We start from the raw sequence: 25,617 nt of genomic DNA, 5'->3' as shown, positions 1-25,617 counted from the left end.
TGCAAAAATATTCATTAAGTGATCGACCGGGAGCATTTAGTAGTCTAAAGTGAGAAAAATTACAAAAATACTTATAACATTACTAGAGTTGATACAACAATGACCAAATTATTAACTTTAATGCCATTAGTTTTTTGTGTTAAATGCTTATTGTGTTTGTCATATGTTAATTTTTGCTGATGTGGATTAAAAAAGAGGCAAAAATGCCCACAAATTCATTGACCAAAAATATCCAGTAGCCCAAAATAAGAAAAAGAACAAAAATACTTATAACATTGCTGAAATTGGTGCAAAAGTGATTAATCCATTGAATTCTTTAAATGTTGACCATTTAGTTGACATTTAAGCAAAAGTTGATCATTTTTTCATTGACATAGAGAAAAAATATTCCAAGGTTGATTTCTATAGAAATTGATCAATGACGTATTCCATTAAATCTTATTTTTTTTGCTCACGTATCCTACTTCCTTTCTCTCTCCCTCTTCACTCATTTTTCTTATTTGCAAAACTTGAGATTTAATATAGTGAGATAGTATATACACAATCAAAGATTGAAACTAAACACACCTCCTACATTGCCTACCTTAAAAATATTGTCATAATATTAAGTAATTTCATTCATAATATATTCAAAATTCTTAAATAGTTTTCGCTAGTGCTATAAAAAATGAGTAATTTAACTTGATGCTTGACAAAATAACATTTTCTTACATGATATTCATACAATATCCGACCAACCTCTATAGAATTTCACTTGGGAATATTTTTTGCCCACATCAACAAAAAAAGTCAACTTCTGCTATGTGTCAGCTAAACGGTTAACATTTAAGGGATGTAATGGATTAATCACTTTTATACCAACTTTGGTAATATTATGAGTATTTTTGCTCTTTTTCTTACTCTAGACTACTAGATACTCCTAACTGACAACTTCATGGATATTTTTACCTTTCTTTTAATCTATATCAATAAAGAATAACATATGACAAGCATAATTAGTATTAAATACCGAAAACTAACGGCATTAGAGTAAAATTAACAATTTAATCATTTTTACACCAATTTTGATATTATGAATATTTTTATCTTTTTTTTTATTTTAGGTTACTAGATGCTCCTGACTGATCACTTAGTAGATATTTTTGCACCTTAATCCTAAATTACTGGATTAAAATATAAGGTATAAAAAATATAGAGTTGTAATTTGGTGATATCTTTATGTTAACATTCTCGACAACCATTCAATTAAATCGATAATCTCTATTTACAAGAATTATGAACACTTATTGATTATTGATTATTGAATCCGCATTCATAAATGCACATGCTTATAAAAATCATTTCGCAGAGGCTAAACCACAAGGGGCATATATAGAAATAACCAAATTATTATAAATTGAAAACAGAGGATGATATCTAAAGAAGCAATAAATAACAATATATCAATACAGCGGGTATATGTCATGCAGATGGTGGTGGTGACCACTGTGCCATGTGACACGTGGTACGCTATTATGAATTCCACTCTTGTTACTGCTCATTGTGCTTAACAGTTCATTCAGAAACAAATATCTCGAACGCCGGTTAAAAGAAACCAGAGTCTAAATCCATAAATTTATTTTATTTATTGCACACAAGCAAATTTACATACATTTCTTTTTTTGTCGAGTAAATCTAAATATTTGTGCGTTTCAACAAAAAAAAAAAACGAGTTTCGTTTGCGTCTTGAGTCTTGACAAGAACTATAATTAACAAAAGCACAACTTGGGCGACAAAAAAATTTAAAAAAAGCTTATATAAATGTTCCCTGCTATCAAATCATACCCCCTCCAAACTATAATATAAATTATTTTTTAGAGCTCTTGTTTGATAAAAAAATATACTCTAAGACATTGGATGAGTGTTGCATATTTTTTTCTTTCAATTACATCTTTATTTTACTTAGTAATTAATGGGATACGACTGAAATGATGTAAATTTTTTTTTTTAAAAAAATCAAAATTTCAACCAATTTTTTTAGTAACATAAATTAATTAAAATGATTTATATTGTGATTAAGAAGGAATATCTTGCAAAAGAGGCTGTAAATTTAAAATTAATTATATGAAAATATAATGTACATATATAATTTTTTTTACCAGCATATATGCATATATAATTGAATGAATTTATTATGACGAAACATTCAATTCATAACTCATTAATCATATATGCTAAGCTCCAAAAAATAGATAGATTAATTTGTTAATTAATTGGTGGTGTGTTTATTGGTGACGACAAGAGATCCCTCCACATTTCCATCTGATATCTGTTACGGTATTATGAATTCCACACACACTAGCACTAATTAATAAGCAACCACCACCGGCCAAAGAAAATTAGGGTTAAATTACTCAGTTGAAGAAATTAAGTTATTAAATATAAATAAATACCCCGCAAGTAAATTAAATACTCCCTCAGATTTTTTAAAACGTCATTTTCGTTTTTTTCTCATATTAACAAATAAATAACCTAGATAATCGCAAAAGTTAATAATATTTTTACCAAAATATTGTTGAAGGAATTACTCTGTCATATGCACAATTTATGCAGTGAATAGTGGACCCACCGATATCTTTATTGATATATAACAAAATAATAAAAAAAATTCTATTGAAATTTTAAAGTGATCAATATTTTAAAAAAATCATAATTTTTTTAATTCTATTTCACCCCAAAATCAAGGAGTATTACCACGTCCGCTCAGACTAACCCAGACCTTTAATATGTGAGATCATTATTACCAATAACAACATTACAGATATCTTAGGGATGCTTTTATATTTTTATTTAATGCAAAGCGATTTATAATAAAATTTTAAAGTGACAATGTTGGTAAATAAGATGAAGTACATATAACTACTTAGTTTTAAACATCATCTTTCACATATTCACGCACATATATAATTTAATAATTAATATTTTAGTGACAATTCTCTTATATAACACACACACATATAGTTTATATTCACAATACTAGAATTCTAAATCTTGTTTAAGTGATATAGAGTTAAGTTCTTTCTTTTAACAAAGCCAAATTTATTATTCAATATTGATTTAGTTTGAATTTGAATAAATGGCATTTAATTTGTCTGCAAAATTTTATACAGCTAATATGCCAAGTAGTACACACATGAAATGGAGGGGCATGATTAGAAGAAGCTGGCATCCACTATGAACATGGCTTTATGAAATGGAAGAACAGCACAGGAGCATCAATTCTAAAAGATAAGGACCGCGTGAGGTTAGTGTGACACACTTTGTGTGGCTACAGATATATAAAATATAAATACTATATAAAATGGCTACGTGTAAGTTCTTCAATGGAGATTTTAGTGACTTCTTTAGTTGAGGAAAACTGGCCATGTTCCATTTGATCTCCATTTCAATTTCAACAATTTCTGTCCCTTTTACAAAGTTTGGATTCTCATACATAAAATTTAGTTTATTAAATTGATTCAAGCATGACGTAATGATACGCGATTATATGTATAAAAATGTGATCCAATCAAAAAATTGAAAAGAATGGTCAGGAATTAACGTGTACCTATTGATATAGGTCGGCATATAATAACCCTAAAAAGAATTATATTTTTATCTTCCATGAGGACTATGGAGATAAACGTAATATTAAAACAGGGAGAATTGGATGCTCTGTCCATCAATGTACACTAATACAGTCTATATGAGAGTCAATGAAATACAAAATATTAACATCAACATGCATATGTAACATGTCGCTTCCCAACTAGTATATCTAGTGGTAATTTTCTTGGGAGAACAACAATAAATTCTCATTGAGAAAATTAATTACAGCTAATGAATTTGTAATTATATAAGTCAATATTTACAAATTATTTTTTTAAAAAATTATTGGCAAACTAACTACTTTCTATCACGAGTCTCATATCGAAAAGTCTCACAAGTATTGTGAGATTTATCAATGTGAGGGACTTTCTCACCTAACAGGCTAGTTTTTTGAGATGACTTTTTCCTTTGGGCTTGTACTCGTCACATTAGTACTTTCATTAAGACCGTGATATTATGAAAAGAGCTATCCACGGAGGGTTCTGACTGACAGAAGGTCAAGTGAAGTGTTGTGGAATGAAGCCGTCGGGGATGTCGGCTCTTGACGGAGTGGCACTGTCACGAGTCTTACATCAAATAGCCTCACAAATATTGTGGGGTTTATGAGTGTGAGAGACTCTCTCACCCAACAGACTAGTCTTTAGAGATGAGCTCTCCTTTTAAGCTTGTGCTCATCACACTTTTCTTTTTTGTGACTTAACTCTCATTATATTCTTCCACTTGTTTATGCATGTGATCCAAAAAGGTCCCTATTACAAGTATTTCTAACCACTTTATCAAAACTAAGGAAATGTGATTAAATCATTTACTTTGTAAAAAAGAAAAAGAATAATTTTTTACTTTTATCTATAATTAAATGTGGATTTTTAATTTTGTACTATATGATCTCTCTTATAATTAATAAATTTAAATAGGGATACAATTAAAAAATAATAATTAATATCTTACTAAATACCTTACGCCGATGATCATCAATTTTTTCTGAAAAGTGCTTTATAACAAGAATATCGGGATGGAGTATATTCCAATCCAGTGCCAGCATATGTTTAATATTGTCTATAAAATCCTGGAACGGACGGATGGTTCATTGAAATCTTTGCAGTAGTAGCTAGTAGTAGTCATGCAACATTGTAACCGGAACACGAAAACCTTGTCTAGTTTATTAATTATTATCTGATTATTACCACTTATTATATATATCTGGTCTACTTGATGAAAAGAAGAAAAAGTAGCTCCTGGAACATTATCTGAAGAAAAGTACACTCTTTCTTATCCGGTTGGTGATCCCATGGAATAAAACAAAGTGAACAGAAAATCAACAACAACAAAATTCAAATCGTACGCGTTCTGCATGACTTGGAACAGTCTGTTCTAGCTAGCTGTACATCAGAATCCCACTTGATCCAAAATCAACTATTTGAGTAGAAGAGATGCCAGGTATGAAGCTAATGGAGACATTGCCAACTTAGTTAACATCAATGGTGAAACAGCTTGTGAAAGTATCATCACAGCAGAGATGTAATTAGATTAAGATATTTTTCAAATGTCTTAGTTATCATTCTAACACATAATAGCTGAGCTCATTGAAATTTTGGATGATCTTAATCTTTATTAAAATATTTCTAAAATTAGTGTCTACTCTCATAATTTCATGAAAGTTTTATTAGTCTTCGAACACAATCACTTAAAAAAAATCCACTCTCATAAATTATTAGGAAAATAAAAGATATCACCATGAAGGATTGAGTGATCACTTTAAAATATATTCACAAAAAAGCCAACAAATATGTTGATCTACTTGCCCACATATTCCAAGGTAACTTCGATGTTATTATTTTAGATTGTCTACCACTTGATCATAAAAATCTTATAATTTTAAACATGATTTGATTTATGACTCTTTGTATGGTTTTTTATGGCTTTATATTAAAAAAACCCTACTCGTTGAAACTAGCTAGCTTAGATTAAGTAAGTTTGAGTTGTAACATATTAGATAAAAATTTAAATTTTAAATGTCCTAATATACTAATATGGAAAAAGAATATCAGAGTTCAAATAATTGTTGCTTGTTTTTTTAGCCAAAAAAATCATTAATGTTACTTGTTCTGGCAATATACATAGGAATTAGGGTATATCATATTGTAAGTGAGAGATAAAGGAAAAAATTATTGCAGATACAAATGAATAGACCAATTGGATATGATATTCATAGCCATCTACGTCACTCTCCTTCCCATATATCACTATAATGTTAAAATAGAAAATATCAGGGTTTAAAATTTACCATCTGTCGATCTCGATGAGTTTATTGCAACGTTTCTGTCGGTGTGCTACCATGCAAGTTTATGTCATCTTCGCACTAATAACTAATGATTTAAGAAATGCAATCCAAAATATTTTACATCCATGCCCTGTAACGTACGTACTATACACTATATTAATTGAGCTAGTGTTTATCATTAATTTTCTGAGGTATATTAATGGAGGACAGACTCAGCTTAAAATAATATATATTCTCATATTTTGCCCAAAAAAATAATATTCTCATATAATTTTAAAATACATTTTTAATCAAATTAAATAAATCAATATCAATACTAGTAACAATAACTATCACGTGCTGGTACACAATTCTGAACTCCTTTACCTCAGAGAAATTAAATTCATTGTATTCAACCTCTAAGAACTCAGCAATTAGTGATCTCGAATCTTCACTAAATATAATCTCTGGTGTAAAAAAAAAAAAAAAATCTTCACTAGATATAATCACTGAAGTTTCTCATCCTTTTCCGCTCGTTTTGTTTTATGTCAATACTATAGATGGCAACAATCACACAATAAAATCATTTAAAACTGCATGTGAACAAATTAATGTTGGTCCTGTTAGTAATAAAGATATGACCCATACCTCAATAATTTGAGTCCCTAAGTGATTTAAATTCACTTATTTAATGAGTGTTTGATAAAATATCAAATGATTATAAGAGATTTTATCATATAATATTTATAAAATATTAAATTTTGAATTTTTGGAGACGATAATGTATGTAAAGAATATTGTAACTGTTGTAATTGTTTTAAATTTTTTAAAGTAAATGCATCTTGATAATTTTAAAATATTGATGAAATTTAATGATTGTAACTGAGATACTCATTAAATAAATGGATTTAAGCCATTAACTGAATTCAAATTCAATGTGGTGAGTTCAAATTTTACTATTGATTGATGTAAAAACTTTGTTGATAAACAGCTTATTCCTATGAGGATTTTTTTAAGTTTAGAGGCATACTCTGATTTTAATGAGTTTGAGATTCAACTCATTTAAATTTTTGTTGATAAAAAAAATCATTTAAAACGGTCTATCTATAAGCACATGTTTGGAGAAGACTAAAACATTTTATTTTTTTTTTTAAAAGAAGAAGAAGACACGTAATTGGGATTGAACAGTTTAAGAATGGGCAAGAGTAGTCGGCTTGATTAGGGGGGTTAATTTTCAATCTGAATATAATGACATTGAAGTGAAAAGGACGCTCATCAAGGGAGGAAAAACGGAGAGCGATGTGTGAATGAATGTGGAGATATTGAGATAAGTGTGAAGGTAGGCAGATACAAGTAATGAAATGAAAGGCAGTAAATAGTTTGATCATGTCCACTTATTATTATATCAAAGTAGCTGCCAACCAAATCAGACTCTCTCGCCCATTTATCATTGCCTTTTAGACTAACCACAATGTCTCTGCCATTCCCACTTCTTCCTCTAAAAATCCACAGTTAAATTATGTAACGTGAGTTTTTAAAACGATACACTTGCATGCCCTTCTTGCATATTTATATCATTCTTATCATAGTATACAAATTATGCGTGTGAGACAATAGATAAAATTTTTTAACCAATCTTGATTAAATTGAATGCCATAGCCTTGATTTTTTTTTAATTAAGGCCAAAAGTATCCTTCCAAAATGTAACGCATTTTGCATTTTTCAAGTTGCAATTGATAATATTTTTCCAAAGATACTCTTAACAAGGGGTATGATTAATTAATGTTTTAAATTGAGATATCATATTAGATGAGTGTAGATATGAAAAGAACATGTAATTTAAAAAAGGTTAAAGTATATATTTAGTCATTTAACTTTACATAATTTTTTATTTTAATCCTTAACTTTATAAAGTGTCTTTTTAGTCCTTCAACCATAATACTGTTAGTTTTATTTTAATAAATTTTTTACATTAAACTTTTAAATATTAATAAAATATTATAAAATATTAACATATTAAGTTTAATTTTTTTAAAATAATAATGATTTATAAAAAAAATATTTAAAACTAATGATATTAGGGTTAGAAGACTAAAAAAATACTTTACAAAATTAAAAAATTAAATTAAAACCTTATATAAAATTAAAAAAAATAAAAATATACTTTAACCTCTAAAAAACAATTAACTAACCAAATTGTTAAAAGTGTAATTTATCTAAAGTGTCTTATAATATTGAATAGAAAGAGTATTACATTCTGTTTTGTATATAATTCATCAAAATCATGATAATTTAGATGAAATTATATAAAATTATCTTAAAATTGAATGACTTTTCAGTTTTCCCTCACAAACATTTTTTTCAAGTACTCTACTTTCATATTACATTAGAGTGTTCTTAGAGTGCGTTTTTGAAATAAATGATTCAGTGTTATATAAAACAAAAAAATATATTAAAAACCATGGCCTTTTTACCCTAAAAATTAAACTTGCCAAATTTATAGGAAAAAGGTGAGTATCAAATACTTCTTAGTGTAATTATGGAGGAAAAAAACTTATATACTTACTCTTATATACTTAATGTGTTTGTTTTTAATTAAATTAAGACATATAAATTTTTTATAGATTATTTATTCTATAAAAAAAATCTTGTTATTAATATTATAAACATATTAAAATTTATTTATTTTAATTAAATAAAAATATATTAAGTATACAAAAATAAGTAGCTAGATTATATTTCCATGGAATTACATTGATAAATGTAAGGTAGTCTCAGAGAAGCAGCCTTTTAGTTTCTTTCGCCAAAATTTGGTCTTCAACCCACCCTACATGATTAAAAATACACCTACAGTCGCATCATAAATTGAATTGTTGGAAAATGCATGTGTATATCACTCCGCTTTTATGTTATTTGTAGGTAATACCTATTTATTATGTTGATAAAAATATACCTATTTATTATACCTATTGCTTCCTAAATTATATTTTAAACTGAAACTATTGTATCGAAATATAAAAACTTATTTGCACTTTTATAAAATTAGTTGACCAGATCAGTGTTGCCATTAATGCGTACATTTATCGTATGTCGGTCAGGTCACAAATGTATTAATATTAGTGTTTCTTTTAGTTTTTTAAGTACGCTTTCCATTTTTATATACATATATATAAAAACTACATTATCCAATTTAAAAAAATTAATTAATTATAATAATTATATTTAAAAATAAAAAAATTAGATTAAAATGTTTTATATAAATCAACATAAGTATGTATTAATTATTTTTTTATTAATATAAATTGCGAGAGGTAATTTAAAAAATGTATAATAAATTTTTATTGAAATTAATAATTTTAATTATATAAAAAAATAAAAAGTGATAGTTTTTTTAACAGTAAAAAACGGAGGGAGTATGCAACAAACTTAAACTATATCTGATATCGTGTGAAAGCGTTCTTCCTGAATAAAAATGTAGGGCTTATTTAATTATTAGAATAATTGTTTATTCTCCAAAATAAAAAAAATATGTTTAGTAACTTATTTTTAGAAAATATTTTGAAGAATAAAAAATTAAATATTATTCTAAAAAATAAAACAGTGAAAATATTTTTTAAGTGTTTTGATATTATTATTTTAAAAAATAAAGAAAAATGCGAAAAACGAATATTTTTATTATTTTTATTTTCAAAACATATTTTATAAAATATCAATTTTTAAAATAATAAAATAAAAATAATTTCAAACAAGTCTTTGTATTTTTTTAACATCATTCTCGATAAAATTTTGACAAGTTGGAGTATCGTATAAGATTATATTATTGCATGTTTGTATTTAAGTCTGACAGAGGAAACTGCCAATTTTATAAAGATATATGCATATTCTATTGCAACGAAACTGAAGCAAAAGATTAATCAAGAAACAAAGCTAATAATATGATTAAATTTCATTTTAAGTAACCTCCTGTTAAGCAACAAAGCACATCATATGTTGATAATATGTGTAACGTTTGCAAAAAGTATGGTGTTTGGTGTTGACAAAAACTTTTTCCTTATTTTCTTATCGATATTTTAATTCCACACAGAGGACCTACAAATCTTGAAACCGAACCCATCTCAATCATGTTCTGTTATTTCAAGCTACAACTAGCAGAGAAAATCAACAAGGCCTTCTCATATCTGCGAGACAGCCAAATTTAAAACCTGTCGGAGTTGCATAAAATAAAAGAATTGAAACAAGAACAGCCCCTTTTGACTTCTGCGTCCAACATTCAGTACCATCTTTCCTTCCTTGATTCTTCCTGGCCAAATCTTCACCGAGAGTCAAGTTCCTGTCACCCTTTTGTCTTCTTCCTCGGATTCTTTATACTCGTTTTGAACCGCTCTGCTTCTTACTCTTCCATGTGAGCTCCTTCTCCTCTTCATACTTCAAGCTCCAAAACTTTCCTTCCATGGCGCCTCAAATGCTTGTTCTATCTTTGATCCTTCTTGTTTTCCTTCTTCCTTCTTCTTTTTCTTTCACTCCTGTGGATAATTATCTACTCAATTGTGGATCACATGCCAATGCATCACTCTTCAACCAAATCTTCATGGGCGATTCCACGAAACCCGGTTCGGATTTTCTTGCTGTGGGAAAATATATTACGCTAGCAAGCCAAAATCCACCTGCGAATTCTCCCACTCTGTATCACACGGCCAGAGTTTTCACGAGCACGGGGAGCTACAGGTTCCGTATGAAGAGTAACGGTACCCATTTGGTACGTTTTCATTTCTCGCCCTTTTCAGCTCAAGGATTTGATTTAAAATCCGCCAAATTTAATGTTCTGGTTGGTGGGAATACGCTTCTGAGAGCGTTTCAGTTGCGCAATGGCACGTTGATTAAGGAGTATATATTGAAGATAGAATCAAATCTGCTCGAAATAGAGTTTGAACCTCTGGGTGATTCGGGTTTTGGGTTTGTGAACGCTTTGGAGGTATTTACAGCTCCTGTGGACTTCATTCTGGATTATGGAGCCAGGTTAGTGGGCTCTTCTGGAGTGGAAGAGTACAGGAACCTTTCATCTCAGGTTTTAGAGACTGTTTACAGAATTAATGTTGGAGGCTCGAAAATAACTCCTTTCAATGACACCCTATGGAGGACTTGGATTCCTGATGATGATTATTTGGTGTTTAAGGAGGCAGCTAAGCGTGCAGCGAGCACTCATACACCAAATTATCAGAAGGGAGGTGCAAGTCCAGAGATCGCTCCTGATCATGTTTATATGACTGCCCAGGAGATGAATCGGGAAAACTCAAGCCTGGCTTCAAGGTTCAATATAACTTGGAAATTTCAGGTGGCTCCGGCTGGTGGTGGTGTTCGGCACTTGGTTCGGTTGCATTTCTGTGATATTGTTAGCTCTGCACTGAACTTGCTGTACTTTGATGTGTATCTTAATGGTTACTCTGCATACAAGGATCTTGATTTGTCTTCTCTTACCGTCCATGTTCTTGCATCTCCAATCTATGTCGATTTTGTTGTAGATTCTGATGATTCAGGCTTTATTGAAATAAGTGTTGGTCCTTCTGATCTGAACAGTTTGATGAGGATGAATGCCTTGTTGAATGGCGCAGAGATCATGAAGATGGTCAATGTTATGGATTCACATGTTGTTCAAAAGAGAAAAACGTTATGGGTAATGGTGGGCTCCCTTGTTGGAGGTGCTGCATTACTTTTGGTAGTGGTTGGCCTTCTTCTTGCTTTTAAGTGCAGGAAGAAGAAACATAAACGAAAGACGGCAGAAAGTGTAGGCTGGACGCCTTTACGAATGTTTGGTGGAAGCTCACTTAGTCGATTGTCTGAAGCTCTTGCATCTCCAGGTTCTCATGGATATTTAGGCCTGAAAGTCCCTTTTGCTGAAATACAAGCGGCAACAAACAATTTTGATAGAAGTCTGATTATAGGATCTGGTGGGTTTGGTATGGTTTACAAAGGGATGCTCAAAGATAATGTGAAGGTTGCTGTCAAGAGAGGAATGCCCGGGTCCAGACAGGGTCTTCCAGAGTTCCAGACTGAAATAGCAGTTCTATCCAAAATTCGCCATCGTCATCTTGTTTCACTTGTTGGTTTTTGCGAGGAAAATTCAGAGATGATACTTGTCTATGAGTATGTTGAAAAAGGACCTCTTAAAAAGCATCTGTATGGTTCAGGACTGCCTCCTTTGTCTTGGAAGCAGCGTCTCGAAATATGCATTGGTGCAGCTAGAGGTCTTCACTATCTTCACACTGGTTTTGCGCAAGGAATTATCCACCGTGACATTAAATCGACCAACATATTGCTTGATGAAAATTATGTGGCCAAGGTTGCTGATTTTGGTCTTTCAAGATCCGGTCCATGTCTCAATGAAACTCATGTGAGTACCGGCGTGAAAGGTAGTTTTGGTTATTTGGATCCTGAGTATTTCCGGAGGCAGCAGCTTACAGATAAATCAGATGTTTATTCATTTGGGGTTGTGCTTTTTGAAGTTCTTTGTGCCAGACCTGCTGTTGACCCACAACTTGCAAGGGAACAGGTGAATTTAGCAGAATGGGCACTTGAATGGCAGAAGAAGGGCATGCTGGAGCATATTGTCGATCCCCATATTGTCGGCCAGATCAAACCTGAATCCTTGAAGAAATTTGGCGAAACAGCAGAGAAATGTTTGGCTGACTATGGTGTTGACAGGCCAACTATGGGTGATGTATTGTGGAACTTGGAATACATACTTCAGATCCAAGAAAGTGGCCAACAAAGGGAACCAACGGCCAACTCAACAGCTACTGTTATCACTGGAACTCCTTCTGACAACATAAGAACATTGAGATATCATGATAATTGTAATTCAGATATAAGTACTAGTGAAGTTTTTTCCCAACTAATGAACAACGAAGGCAGATAGAGATACGTGCATTTGCTTGCCGCGCAATTGCCGCTTGATCTTGTAGAAATTTCACAAGGAGATGAAGAGGTATTAGTTTGAACCATTGCTCAGACTTTTTCTCTTGATTCTTGTCCTCTCATCAAGATTATAATTACCAAGATGTCATATATCATGTATTAGTTTCTTAACAAAGTCACGATATCTTTTTCTCTATTTATTGTATGGCCCTAAAGAGATGCTTCAAATTTTCACTTGCTTGTTTATACTACACAGCTGTTTTCTATTGTAGAGCTGAAGTTGTAAAAGATGTGATGAGGTATAGGTTCTGACTGATGCGCTTACAAGTGTATTATTTATGATACATGTACCTGCTATGTAGTTAAATTTTAAAATAGAATGCTATAGACGATCTTTTACTAACACATGTTCCTCCTTTTACCTGGAAAAAAAAAAAAGTATGTTACTGGTAAGCCTTGGGTGAACCTCAATACATCTGGGGATGATAAATAAACTAAACTCATTGGCGTGATCTTAAGTACCATTAAAGAAGCCTAAGGAGTAAGGACTACTAGTGGTTGTTATGCTTTCCTTTTCCCTCTTTCTCTTCTCATTTTGCATATGCTCAATAGATTCCAGACTGAGAAGCCCGTTTTTTTCCCGTCATTTTTTGGTATTCATGTTTGATTTTTTTCATCCCCTGTTTCCCATTTTATATCTTGCTTCAAAGTCAATGCATGCTTGTTTATTGACGGGGCATGTACTCTGAAATACTCATCAAGTTAACGAGTTATGTTTCCAGAATGCGTAAAGCTCTCAGCAATCTGATATTTGCTTTGACATCAAAAACAAATTTCATAATGTATGTGTTGCTGTTGGTATGTTTCTGCTAGTTTTGCGTCTAGTCTTGTAGATATTATTCTTTTTGCAGTGTCCTGATTAAGTTGTTGAAACTTGAAATACAAGTCTTGCCAGCTTCTTTACTGAGCAAAATACTCAAGCAGCTAAACCTCAGAAAGAATTCCATAATCTGTCCCAAAAATGGGCCACTTATTGGAAGAGAGTAAGAGTCATCTTAGAGTTGACACTCATCAAACAAGTATGGCAAATAATACCTGTGTTTTGTGCAACATGCATTGTAAAATGAGAATTCCCTAAAGTGAACTTGGTATAAAAGAAGGGGTTAAAGGACAAATTTGCTTTGGAAGTTTTTCTTCAAAGATGTTAGGTATCCTAAATTTTTTTATGGAGCGTTTTTGTCTTGAAACTTTCAAAAAGAGTGTTTTTTCACCCTATCATTAAATCTGCCGTTTGTTGACCATCAAAACTCAAGTTTGACTGTTAAAATGAAATTTGACCCAAAAAAAAAACAAAAGAAAAGAAAAGAAAAGAAATTGGACCAAAGGATGATAGGTGTTATCCACGTGTACCCATCTCTCATCCTTCTTCCTCCACACTATGTGCTTCATCTCTCACTTCACCCACCAGCGACCATTCTCCTCCACCCACAAACCTTTGCTGTCAACATTCTAGTAACAACGAAGAAGAAAATTCATCCAACTTTAGGCAACAACCCTGCTACTTTTTGCAGAAGTTATGAATTGAAATTGAATATTGAGGATGTCCAAATTTAAAAAGGTGAAGGTTTATTTTTGCCCTTAAATTATTTGAGGAGGAGCACCTTATAGTTTAAAGTCCTTTTGGTAACAATATTGCCCTTCAAGTAATTAAAATGTAACAATTTTGTTCCTGGGGTTAACTTGCATGACGTTGACTGTTATTTGACTAATTTTTGCCAACATATCAAGCCAAGTGTATCTGATCCGATTCTTTCAGTCTTTCTTCCATCTTCCTCTCTCCTATGCATATGAGTTTAGGCAACAAGCCTCCTTCCACCAATTCCCAACTCCTTCCATCCCTAACCCTTTAAGCCAAACCTTTTCTATTTGCATCATTTGCCTTTATGCAAAGCCAAATTCATAAATCCATTATATTTATATACATTGGAAGCAATAGTTACAAAACCATAAATCCAAACATTCCAACACATCGAAGCTTAATTGAATGGACTCTTTAGAAAATCGTCCGCGCCACGCTTAGCACTATGTCCAGTCTCATATTGAACAATGATATGCTAAATTCCTAAACTGGCCAGTGACTTTATGTCCCCACCCATGCAGTGGAGCGAACCATAAGCACCACACTTTGTAATTCAACTCAATAGCATCGAATAATTGGTTCAGCAAGCCTTCGTAGTAATCCACGTCATTCAAGTACTTAGGGGAAACGGAGATTAAGATAATCTTGGAGGATAGATCATGATAATCGAAGGGACTCTGTAAACCCAAAAAACAGGGTTGAAAAACTAGTGATGAACATGTCAAAGCAAATCCACAAGTAATCGAAAACTCACACCCCATTGCCATCTCAAAGGGCAAAAACAACCCATTTTTTATTTTCTTGGTAGCCACCATTAAATGGAAGTAGAGGATGTTATGAAACTCGATAATTCATGCTGGTTCGAGGTTTAAATATTGAAGGAAGCCCCAAGTTCATCAAAATCAACAAGTTCTGAAGCAAACTTAAAAGAATTTGATGGATCTGGGTTTTATAGCGCAGGGATAGAAAACCTTCTGATGAAACGAAGGAGGCGCTGAGTTGTCGATGCTACGCGCTTGCTCTCAATTTGAACATTTTGAAGAGCTATTCTCTTTTCGGCTATGCTTGTTCTTTTGCTATCAGCGACAATCTTTATCTATTTTCCCCATGGGATAGCCTCCTTCTATCATCGGTGCTCATCGGAGCTGAATCCTTATGAAACTTCTAATTTGCATTCTTGTCTTGACAACAAGGAGGAGGGCTCGAACATGGATCATTAACTTGTCGATAACTCAACTGGAAAAGGTGCTCCCTTTGCGCTAGTGCTTTAAAGCAAGAACCTCACACATCTCAAGCTTCTTTATGCTAGTATTTCATATTGATCACATAAGCATTTATCAAACCAAGTCACTACCACGTGTTTCAGAAACTGGGTCTCTATTAACCTTGATTAACAAACGTTTATGAAGATTTAACGTTGGGGGCAAAATTGCTTTGTTTTAATTACTTAAAGGGCAATTTGGCTACAACAAGCACTTTAGGCCACTGAGTACTCCTGCCCAAATATTTTAAAGGTAAAAATAAACCTTTACCCAAATAAAAACTCCGTCAGTGTTTAGATCACTTTTCAAAATCCTGATACTACCTTTGACAAAAACCAAAGGCAAAGAGAGCTCCCACAATTGATTAAACCCATTTTTGTTAGAGCCACGCTTGCTTGATTTACGATGGATTCGTTTGTCGATTCAAAATGAAGAACAAGAACAAGAAAGAACATTTCCAGATTCAAAATGAACAAGAACAAGAACATTTATAGATTTTTTTTCCTAGAAAATGCCATGAAAACTTGAACAACTTTTCTAGCTTTGCATATTAAAAACAAATTTTCTCACTAATTTCAAAATAATCTAGATCCATGGTCGAAATTGCATCTTCTCCCAGGGAGCTTTTTGTTTATCATAGGTCGAGGTCAAGGAGGTTGAAGATGGTAGTTTGATGTCATTACCGTCCTCATCAGTTCGCCGTCTCTTCCTTATCATCACACCAACCACAGGAATCAAGCACTCAAGCCTTTATCAATTCATCATCTCTCCTCCATCGGAACACATTCAGGGCTAATCAAGCTTTTCCGACGAGAATCCATTACTCTCAGCTATAGTTCCTGTAATTTTTTTGGCACAAGAAAATGGGAAAGGTTTCTTGCAATTTCTCCTGTATGGTTCCTGTGAGAACCCAATGTAGAGAAGGAGCTAGCATTGCCAAGTTGATAACTTAATCTCACTTGATGTTGGTGTTGGTGATGGAAGTGGGTAATGATGGACGTGGAAGCTAGCGATGAAGGCCAAAGAGGAAGAGGAAACTGCGTCTTGGACTGATCGGGACGAACAAAGTAGGTTTAGTTTTGATTACTTTTTATTAATAAATTGTCCAACACAGCATGCCATGTGTGGTCAAACTTTCCTATTAACAGTCAAATTTAAGTTTTAATGGTCAACCGGTGGAGGATTTGGGGAAAAGACACTCTTTTTTGAATGTTTTAAGGCTTAAATGTTGCATCAAAAGATTTAAAATATAAACCCAACGCTTTTGAAGAAAAAGTTTTAAAAAAAACTTGTCCTTTAATCCAAAAAAAAAATAAAATTGACATCCAATGCTTCAAAGATTATTTTGGCTATTAATATTTTGTTTGCAATCTAATTCGACGTAAAAATGGGCCGTTTGAAACTGCAATCACTCTCTTTCTTACATTTCTGAATTTATCATTAGAGATGTAATTCAGGATTGTGTGAAAATCTTCTGACTTAAAAACTCATGCTTGGCTAAAGGTCCAAGCCTCTTTAATACCAGAATTCTTTTTGAAGAGCAGAAGAAGGACCGCCTGAATATAAAGAGGAGATTCTTCAGAGACAAGAGACATGAAGTGCAAGTATTGGCTACCCCAACTTCTTTGGCGTTCATATCGGCGTTCGGCATTCAAATTTGAATCATTATTTTTAAATATATATTCCAATTTTTTCAGAATAAATTATTATTTTTAAATTGGTAGGCATGATTTGATCCTTTTTTAAAAAAATAAATACATCAAGATAAACTTCATGAATTGTGACTTTTTTATTTTTTTATTTTGGCTTCTGTCATTTTTTTATATTATTAAAAACGACTTGTTTGGGGGGATAAAAGTGCTACTTCGGGAGATTATACATAGGAAAAATATCATTCAAGAAGCGGTGATGGTATTTAATATCAATCAAAATTTAAAAAAAATTTTAATATCACTACAAGATTGAAAGAGTGATTTAAAAATAATTTTATATGAAAAAAGGCTATAATGTGCCTGTCTTTTTATTTTTAATTGATGAGTAGTCACTCATAAATTAGCAAATATTCATTCACATTTAACAAGAAACCATGCACTAATTGACAAGTTCACGAATATGAAAGAATTTGATTGTATAAAAGGGTAATTGTAAATCATATTTTAACAAGTAACTATTTGTTAATTAACAAGTATCCATTCATATTTAACAAAAAATTATTTGCTAATTAACAAGTTTAATAATTTGAAAGAACTTAGTTGTGAGAAGGGACAAATGTAGGTTATGTTTTAATAAGTAGCCATTTGTTAATTAACAACCATTCATTTGCATTTAACAAGAAGCTATTCATTAAATGACAAGTTCAAAAATTTGAAAGAATTGATTGTAAGAAGGGATAAATATAAATCATATTTCAATAGGTATTCATTTATTAAATAACAATTATTCATTCACATTTACTAAGAAACTATATACTAGTTGGCAAGTTTAAAACAAAAATAAAAGTAAGGGTATTATAGTTTTTCCCATCTAAAATTATTGTCAAGTTAGTCCCCTAATCTTGTAATTATATTTCAAAATCTTTTGATCATTGTTTACTATTAAATTGCTTCCATGATCCTTGAATGATATTTTTCCTTATACAGATGTTGATTTTTTTCAATATGAACATATATTAAATGGATTTTTTTGATAGAATATACTCTTTAGTCCTTATTAACTACCTCACCAAAATAAAAAAAATGATTAACTCAAGGGCAAGCCTAGGTTAATGTCCCTCTCAAATTAAAAAGAATTATATGGATATATGTGTTAGATTTTGGGGAGAATTTTATTAAAGGCATTTAGATGTAACACAATTTCAATTAAGACCCAAAAAATTTTAAAATTTCACTACAAGCCTAGAGAACTAAAATGAAATAAATTTTTTTAGTTAAATGACCAAAATGCCCTTCAATTATAACTAAAGTTGTTGAAATAATAAGTCAAGTTACATTTTTTCCAAGTAAAATTGCTAGAATAATAAGTCAAGTTATGTTTTTTTACAAGTAACATTATTAAAATAACAAGTTGGGTTTGAGCTTTCATAAGTAACATAACTAAAATAACGAGATAATTTCATTTCAGTTCTTCAAGCTTGCAGTGAAATTTCATAATTTTTTAGGACCTCAATTAAAATTATATTACCTTCAAGGGCATGTAATGAAATTTTCTCTAGATTTTGCACCATGCCCCCACTCATCTCTATTTTGCGAACCAAATGAAATGTGATCCAAATCAAATCAATAATCCTAACTAATATTAAATTAATTGCCCCTATTAGCCCAGTGTCTTAGATCTATCACTAGATTAAGTCATCAGCTTTGTTTGAAAATTGAATAAATTTTCGATTCGACCCATTATAGCACTTTAAAATTCACAACTATTTTTCACAATACATGTAATTTCCCAAACAACTTTATCTATTAAATACATACTATGGTAGAAAAGAGTCTACCATACATAAAGAGTAAAATTTAGATAATATTTTGAAGCCTTATTATGGTAGAAAAAGGGGTTACCATGATAACTAAAGAGAAAATGACAATTAAGAACTCTCTAAGAACATTAATTTTAATTAAGGACCGTAACATTTTGAAATCCCAATTATGGTCCTTAATTGGGATAAAAAATATAGTTTGTGATGGGATTCACTGACATCATTTGAGAATTCACTAACCTAACTCGAGAAAATTTCTAATGTATATCGTGAAAGTATAAAACCTCACTCAGAAATTGATTGTTTAATAAAAAGTGCCACTTGAGAATTCACCAACCGATTTAAAATTTTTTTTAACATATATTGTGAAAACATGAAACACCATTTGAAAATTAATTGTTTAACAAAAAACCCCAATCTGGACAAGTCACTTTTTGTTATTTAATCGATTCTCAAGTGGGGTTTTATTTTCTCACAATATACGTTAAAAAATTTTTCAAGTCTGGTTAGTGAATTCTCAAGTGGCACTTTTTGTTAAACAATTGATTTCTAAGTGGAGTTTTATGTTTTCAAAGTATACATTGAAAATTTTTTTAAGTCAGGTTAGTGAGTTCCTAAGTAACATTTTTTGTTAAATAATCAATTTTTAAGTAAGGTTTCATATTTTTTAAATATATATTAACAATTTTCTCAAGTTAGGTTAGTAAATCCTCAAGTGATGTTAGTGAATCTCACCTCACAAACTATATTGTTATCCCAATTAAAGACCATAATTGGGATTTCAAAGTATTATAGTCCTTAATTGGAATTAATGTTCTTAGAGAATCTTTAATTTTCATTTTCCCATAACTGAAAGTCAAAATCATTTTTATAAAAGCACCATGGTAGAAGGAGCTTTCTTACAAATAAAACATTTTTTAAATTGGACTACCATGATAAGAAGATTAAACATAATAAAATAAAATTACCATGGTAAATAAAGAAGTAAATAACTCAAATAAATAACTACCAATAGAAATATAAAATAAATAAAGTGTACCTCATGGGATCCCATTAAAAACAAGTATTTAAATCCAATAAAATGGTAAAAAAGGTAATTAAAAGTGGAGCATGGCTCCCAATGGGTTAAATTGTCCAAAAATTTAAAGGGTAAAAAGGTCTAATGGGACCATTTTAGAAGTTAAAGACTTAACAAGGTCAATTCTGAAAAATTTTGCACCAAATGCTATGAGGGAAATCCATCCTTTGTGATGCATGCGGCAACATATGCAAAAAAACAAAGGAGAAATTGGGAGTTTGAGAAAGGCATGATTTTCTTTGTTATAAATTTTGCCACAGGACTAATCATTGTATTATGAATATTATTATTTAATATTTCTCTTTTATTATCATATTAATTGCATATTTACTATGATGATTGTATACTTGAACAAACTATAATAATTGTTTTAAATATTCCTGATCGATCATTTATGAAGGGTTATAGACAAAACATGACTAGCATGAATTTAATTAATTATAGAGATATAAATAAAATTCGCAAACACTTGAAAGGATTCTAGGTGTTGGATCAACCTGCTATAAGAGAGCTGTGTGGTAAAAGTCATAAGCTTATCTCATATGTAACTATGTCATTAAGTCTTTTGACTTGAGATTATCATGAATTTTTACATGATGACCACTGAACTTTGACCTAATTAAAAGTCACCTTTAACCAAGTGATCATAAAGGCTATGATTAAGTTTAATCATATTTATATAGAGGAGTATGAGTGATTAAAAGGAAATTTGCCCTTACATTAATTGAAAGATATTATTGGGCTTCTCAATGAGTGAAATTTAGAAAATGTATGATATAATGGAAAGGATTTTTCCATTATTATAGTTAGTCTACTCAAAGATTGAGAAAGTAATAGTCAAACAGAGGAGAATGACAATTTCATGTCTCGTACTTGATTGAAATATTACGTGACAAAAGAGATATAATAGGTTACATTGGATCATCAATCCCTACATGAATTGGGTACTCGCAATATCTTACTAAAAGCCACTTGTGACTTATGAACTAGTAGTATTATTAGCCTACTGTCAACTTCATATGGGCCTACAAGATCGCACACAAAAATAACTCAACTTGTGCTATAATGTTCAAGTGTATTGAATTTAGAATGTGTTCAAATTCAATAAATATAATGTTAGATTTATCTAGAGTGAACGAATTTTATATAAATATACATGTGCTTGTATGGGCATTTGAATATTTATCTAATAAATATTTGTGTATATATATGTGATATATAAAATTTAAAATGTAATATATATATATATATATTTGAAATATATATAAGATGTATATTTGATATATTATATTATTATGTTAGTTTTAAATTTAGTTTTATATGAAAAATTTAATTTAATAACTAACATGATATAATATCATATTAGTACTATAATTTAGATTTGTGAGATAAATTTAAATTATATATGATATCATATATTAAATTTATGAGATACATTTAATTAATTTTTTATGGGCTCATAAGAGAAGATAAAAACCCTAATCTATATAAGATAGATAGGGGACAAGTTCTTAAGTGAGTCTATTGACGATAAAACTTTGAGAGCCACAAAAATATGCTAGAAAACAAAAGAAGTGTTTGATTGATGAACAAACGGACATTAGATACGGATAGCGCTAGCGCATTATTTGTGTGGATACCAATAGAGGGAACAGACCTACATAAATAGTTCTTAAGATCCAAATACTTGAAGACAACAAGTGAGAAGTTCAAAATAAAAGATTACTCTTCTATCTATCTTAACTTAAATAAGTTTGATTATTCTGTGACTATAATTGGAGTTTTAAATTTTAGTTTTTTTTTGCTGTGCCTCCCAATCCAACATTCTATGACAGGGCTTAATTCCTCAACCATTCAAGAGCATTTTGGAACTTTAAATCATATTTAGTAAGTTTCCTAAGCTCCATCATTCCTTCCTTTCCTCTCTATTTAGTTTTTGAGTTAGAATTTGATATGTGTAGTTGATGGAAGTTTTTTAAGTTATTTATACCCACATTTGACGATTGATGATTGATGGCATCCATTTGTTTAGGTCCTCATTTATGGATGAATTTGGATATTGAAATGTTGATCATGAGTTTGTTGGAAGCTATTAATGATTGTAGATGAGTTTAATAAAGTTAGTTTGAGCTAATGAAAGTTAATACACCTAATGGTAGTGAGCAAAGACGAGAGGTTGTGATTTAGAGTGGTTAAAGCATTGAAGCACAAAATTGTAAGTATATTTATGATGTCATCAATGGTAATTGATATGATTAATTGTATATTAATTGTTTTGTGCATCATTCAAGCTTGAGATTAACTTTGAAAGCAAGTTGTGTTAAGGGGTAAACCTTTGACCTTTCAAAATTTTAAAATAATTGGTAGAAATTTATTTCCAAACAATCTGGACAAGAATACAGCTAAACAATTTTTGTACTTCTAAACAAATTTTAATGCCAAACATAATATATGCATATATAATTCATCTCACTTGACAATTTTTTTTTCAAACATAACTTGCTTACTAATAATATAAAACACATATAGCCAATCACAATACATTCACAATCACGAATTAATAGTGACTACCTTCACTCCTTGCCATTAAAGCTCTTCAAACAATTCTTATACAATATAATAGTAATTATAGTTAATAAAGTGTTAATTAACACTAATCAAAATATCTACACACTAATCAAACCATACTCTTGGGGTTAAAATTATTAACATCAAGCTACTACACTCATTTAAACCCTTAAACACACTTGAAATCATCATCATTATACTCTTTAATAACTTATCAGCCTTTACATACCCTGATCATCACTAAAATCACTCGATAAGATCTAAGGTTTTAGATTTATCACTCCTATCACCACAAACAACATTAAAACAAATTAAATTGTACTTGTTTAACCTTATGACACCCATAAAATTCAAGCCCAAGGGCTGTTAGAGCATAAAAAAAGAAACCTAACAACACCCATGAAGATATCTACTTTAAAAAAGAAGAGAGAAGGTTAAAGAAGAGGTTAGGATGATTACTTTAGGGTTTTTTAAGCTCAAATCTATCTACAATAATGGCTCTTAACCAAATCTTAGTAGAATAATAGATTTTTACACTTAACCTCACCCAACACACCTTCTATCTAATTTTTAAGCTAAAACAATAAGTGCTAAAAACATGTCGTATACCACATCATACGTGCACATGCCATGTTACATAATATAGTGCTAGAAAATCTCACTAAAGCTCAATAAATTTGGGTCCACACGAGCCAAATACCTATTTTGAACTTTAAATAAACCTAATGCATGTTCTTAGAACCAATTTAATTTATAAGTAAGAGTCTAAATAATTAATTTACATCCATAAACCTCAATCAACATAAATCCTCAAAATGCATTTTTTTCAATTAAATCCTCAATTACACATGAATTTAAATAGTTAATTTGTAACCTAAAAATTGGGATGTTACACCCATATTTTTTAATCTTTTTTTTGTTCAAATTCGCACTACATTCTATCTTATAGTTAATGAATTTAACTATAGGTAATTTTAAAAAAAGTAATTAATACCCCCATTACATGACTTATATGAAGGATCAAAGAATTTTTTTAAAAAATACCTTATAATAAAGATAAGAAGGAATATAGCGAATAAATTGATGTAAGTCATATTGTTTATGTAATTTTTAAATTATTTTGTATATAAATAAATTATTAATTAGCCATAGTCTATATCATTTCTAGAAACTAATCGATACGCCCAAAAAGTTGTGGATTAACAATCATTTTCTTGCATGAGTTTTTGGTAAGATAGATGTTGAAACTTGAAAGTCATTAGGTTCAACACTTCTTCCTTATTTATTAATAAAATTTTTACGTGAAACAAAGAATTTGACTCTCTTTGAAAAAAAAAGAAAAGAAACAAAATTTAAGACATTATCAATAAAATTAATTAAAAAACTAAAAATCAATTTTTTTATAAGCAAAAGCTTATATAAGTTCAGTCCTGATAACTTATTAAAGTTAGAATATGCCTCTAAAGTTGTATCTACAAGTTTTGAGGCCTAAAATGAGATTACTACAGTGGCCTAACATCATGTAATATTATAATATCAGTATATCACTCATAAATTTTTCTATTATTTTTTATATTGCGAGTTTGAATAGACTTAATTCATTTAATTTATATTGTAATATGGTTTACCTTTGATAAAATTTGGATAATTTTAAATTTAAAAACTTATTTAATTGATGGCAGTTGTTATTGACATCATCACTGATATTTAATGGCAAAAAAATTTAAAAATAAAATATCTTTATATATATTTATCATTCACTTTTCATTAAATTTATGCCATGCATATATTTTAATTGTTATTTTGTGAATATAAAGTCATTTTTCCTATAATTTATCTTTAAATTTTATACTATTACATGCTTTACAAAATGAAATTCAACACTATAACTTCTTTTTTGGGAGCAAACAATACTACTACATCCATTTAAAATATTTTTAAAGAGTTGTATGTTTAAAAATGTAAAGTATTTTTAATCTTTTCAGGTGTAATTATTGCCTGTTTTTCAAAAGGACCCCTATTGATAGTGACTTTATATTTGTTGTAGGGTATTTAATAGAAATAAATATAAAAAAATAAGATTAGTTTAAAAATAAGTAACTATTTTATTGGAGGGTGAGATTCAGTTAAAAATGTTAACTGAGGGAATGGAGGCTGTAATTTATGTGAGGCCCTAGACAATATAATGGCCCAAATGTAGCTACAACATTGCATATTTTCATATTTAAAAAATATTTACATAAATACTTACATATTATTTATTAAAAATGTTTTTATAATAACAGTTAAATTTAATCTTATAATTTTATAAGTTATAGATTAAATACTTATCAGTTAAACAAACTTTTATTGATAACTCCAAATCATTTTTACTGAATTTAAAACAAATTGTTATAATATTAATTTTATATGGATATATATATATATATATATATATATTAATAAACCCTTTTTTAAAATATTAATATTGCTTTTGACAGCCCTTATGATGATTAGATGTCATTTTTTAAATCCACAAGGCGCGCCTTTTCTGCCATGAGGGGGAAAAGAGAACCACGATTAGCGGCTGCTCATGTTATTTTTATGCCAACCGTTGAGTACTTTTTAATAATGAAAGCACGATGTCGGACCCTCGCTCTATCTTGGACTCTCTTGCGTCACTCCCCAAAGTCCTTCCCCATCATGGAAGACAGCTGCAAATCAACGCACATTCTCGTTATTTCAGCTTTCTCCAAGGGTATCCACGTAATTTCATCTTCGCCTTCTGTCCATTTCAATTCAACTCACATCACATCACAG

The 25,617-nt window shown here is 30.4% G+C and overlaps 1 protein-coding gene across 1 annotated transcript; it reads left to right on the top strand.

Annotated features, from left to right (window-relative positions):
- Nucleotides 1-10,043: 10,043 nt before the first annotated feature.
- LOC129293687 (probable receptor-like protein kinase At5g24010) lies at nt 10,044-13,070 on the top strand. The gene has a single exon (XM_054931765.1). It carries the CDS (start codon nt 10,338-10,340, stop codon nt 12,798-12,800), a length of 2,463 nt encoding a protein of 820 aa, XP_054787740.1. The 5' UTR covers nt 10,044-10,337; the 3' UTR covers nt 12,801-13,070.
- Nucleotides 13,071-25,617: the final 12,547 nt, after the last annotated feature.

Source organism: Prosopis cineraria, unplaced genomic scaffold (genome assembly GCF_029017545.1).
Source record: "Prosopis cineraria cultivar Desert tree isolate PC_DT_omini unplaced genomic scaffold, ASM2901754v1 PC14, whole genome shotgun sequence".
In the NCBI taxonomy this organism is placed as follows: Eukaryota; Viridiplantae; Streptophyta; class Magnoliopsida; order Fabales; family Fabaceae; genus Prosopis; species Prosopis cineraria.
The sequence above is the reverse complement of the archived record's forward strand: the minus strand, read 5'-3'. Positions and strand labels throughout refer to the sequence as shown.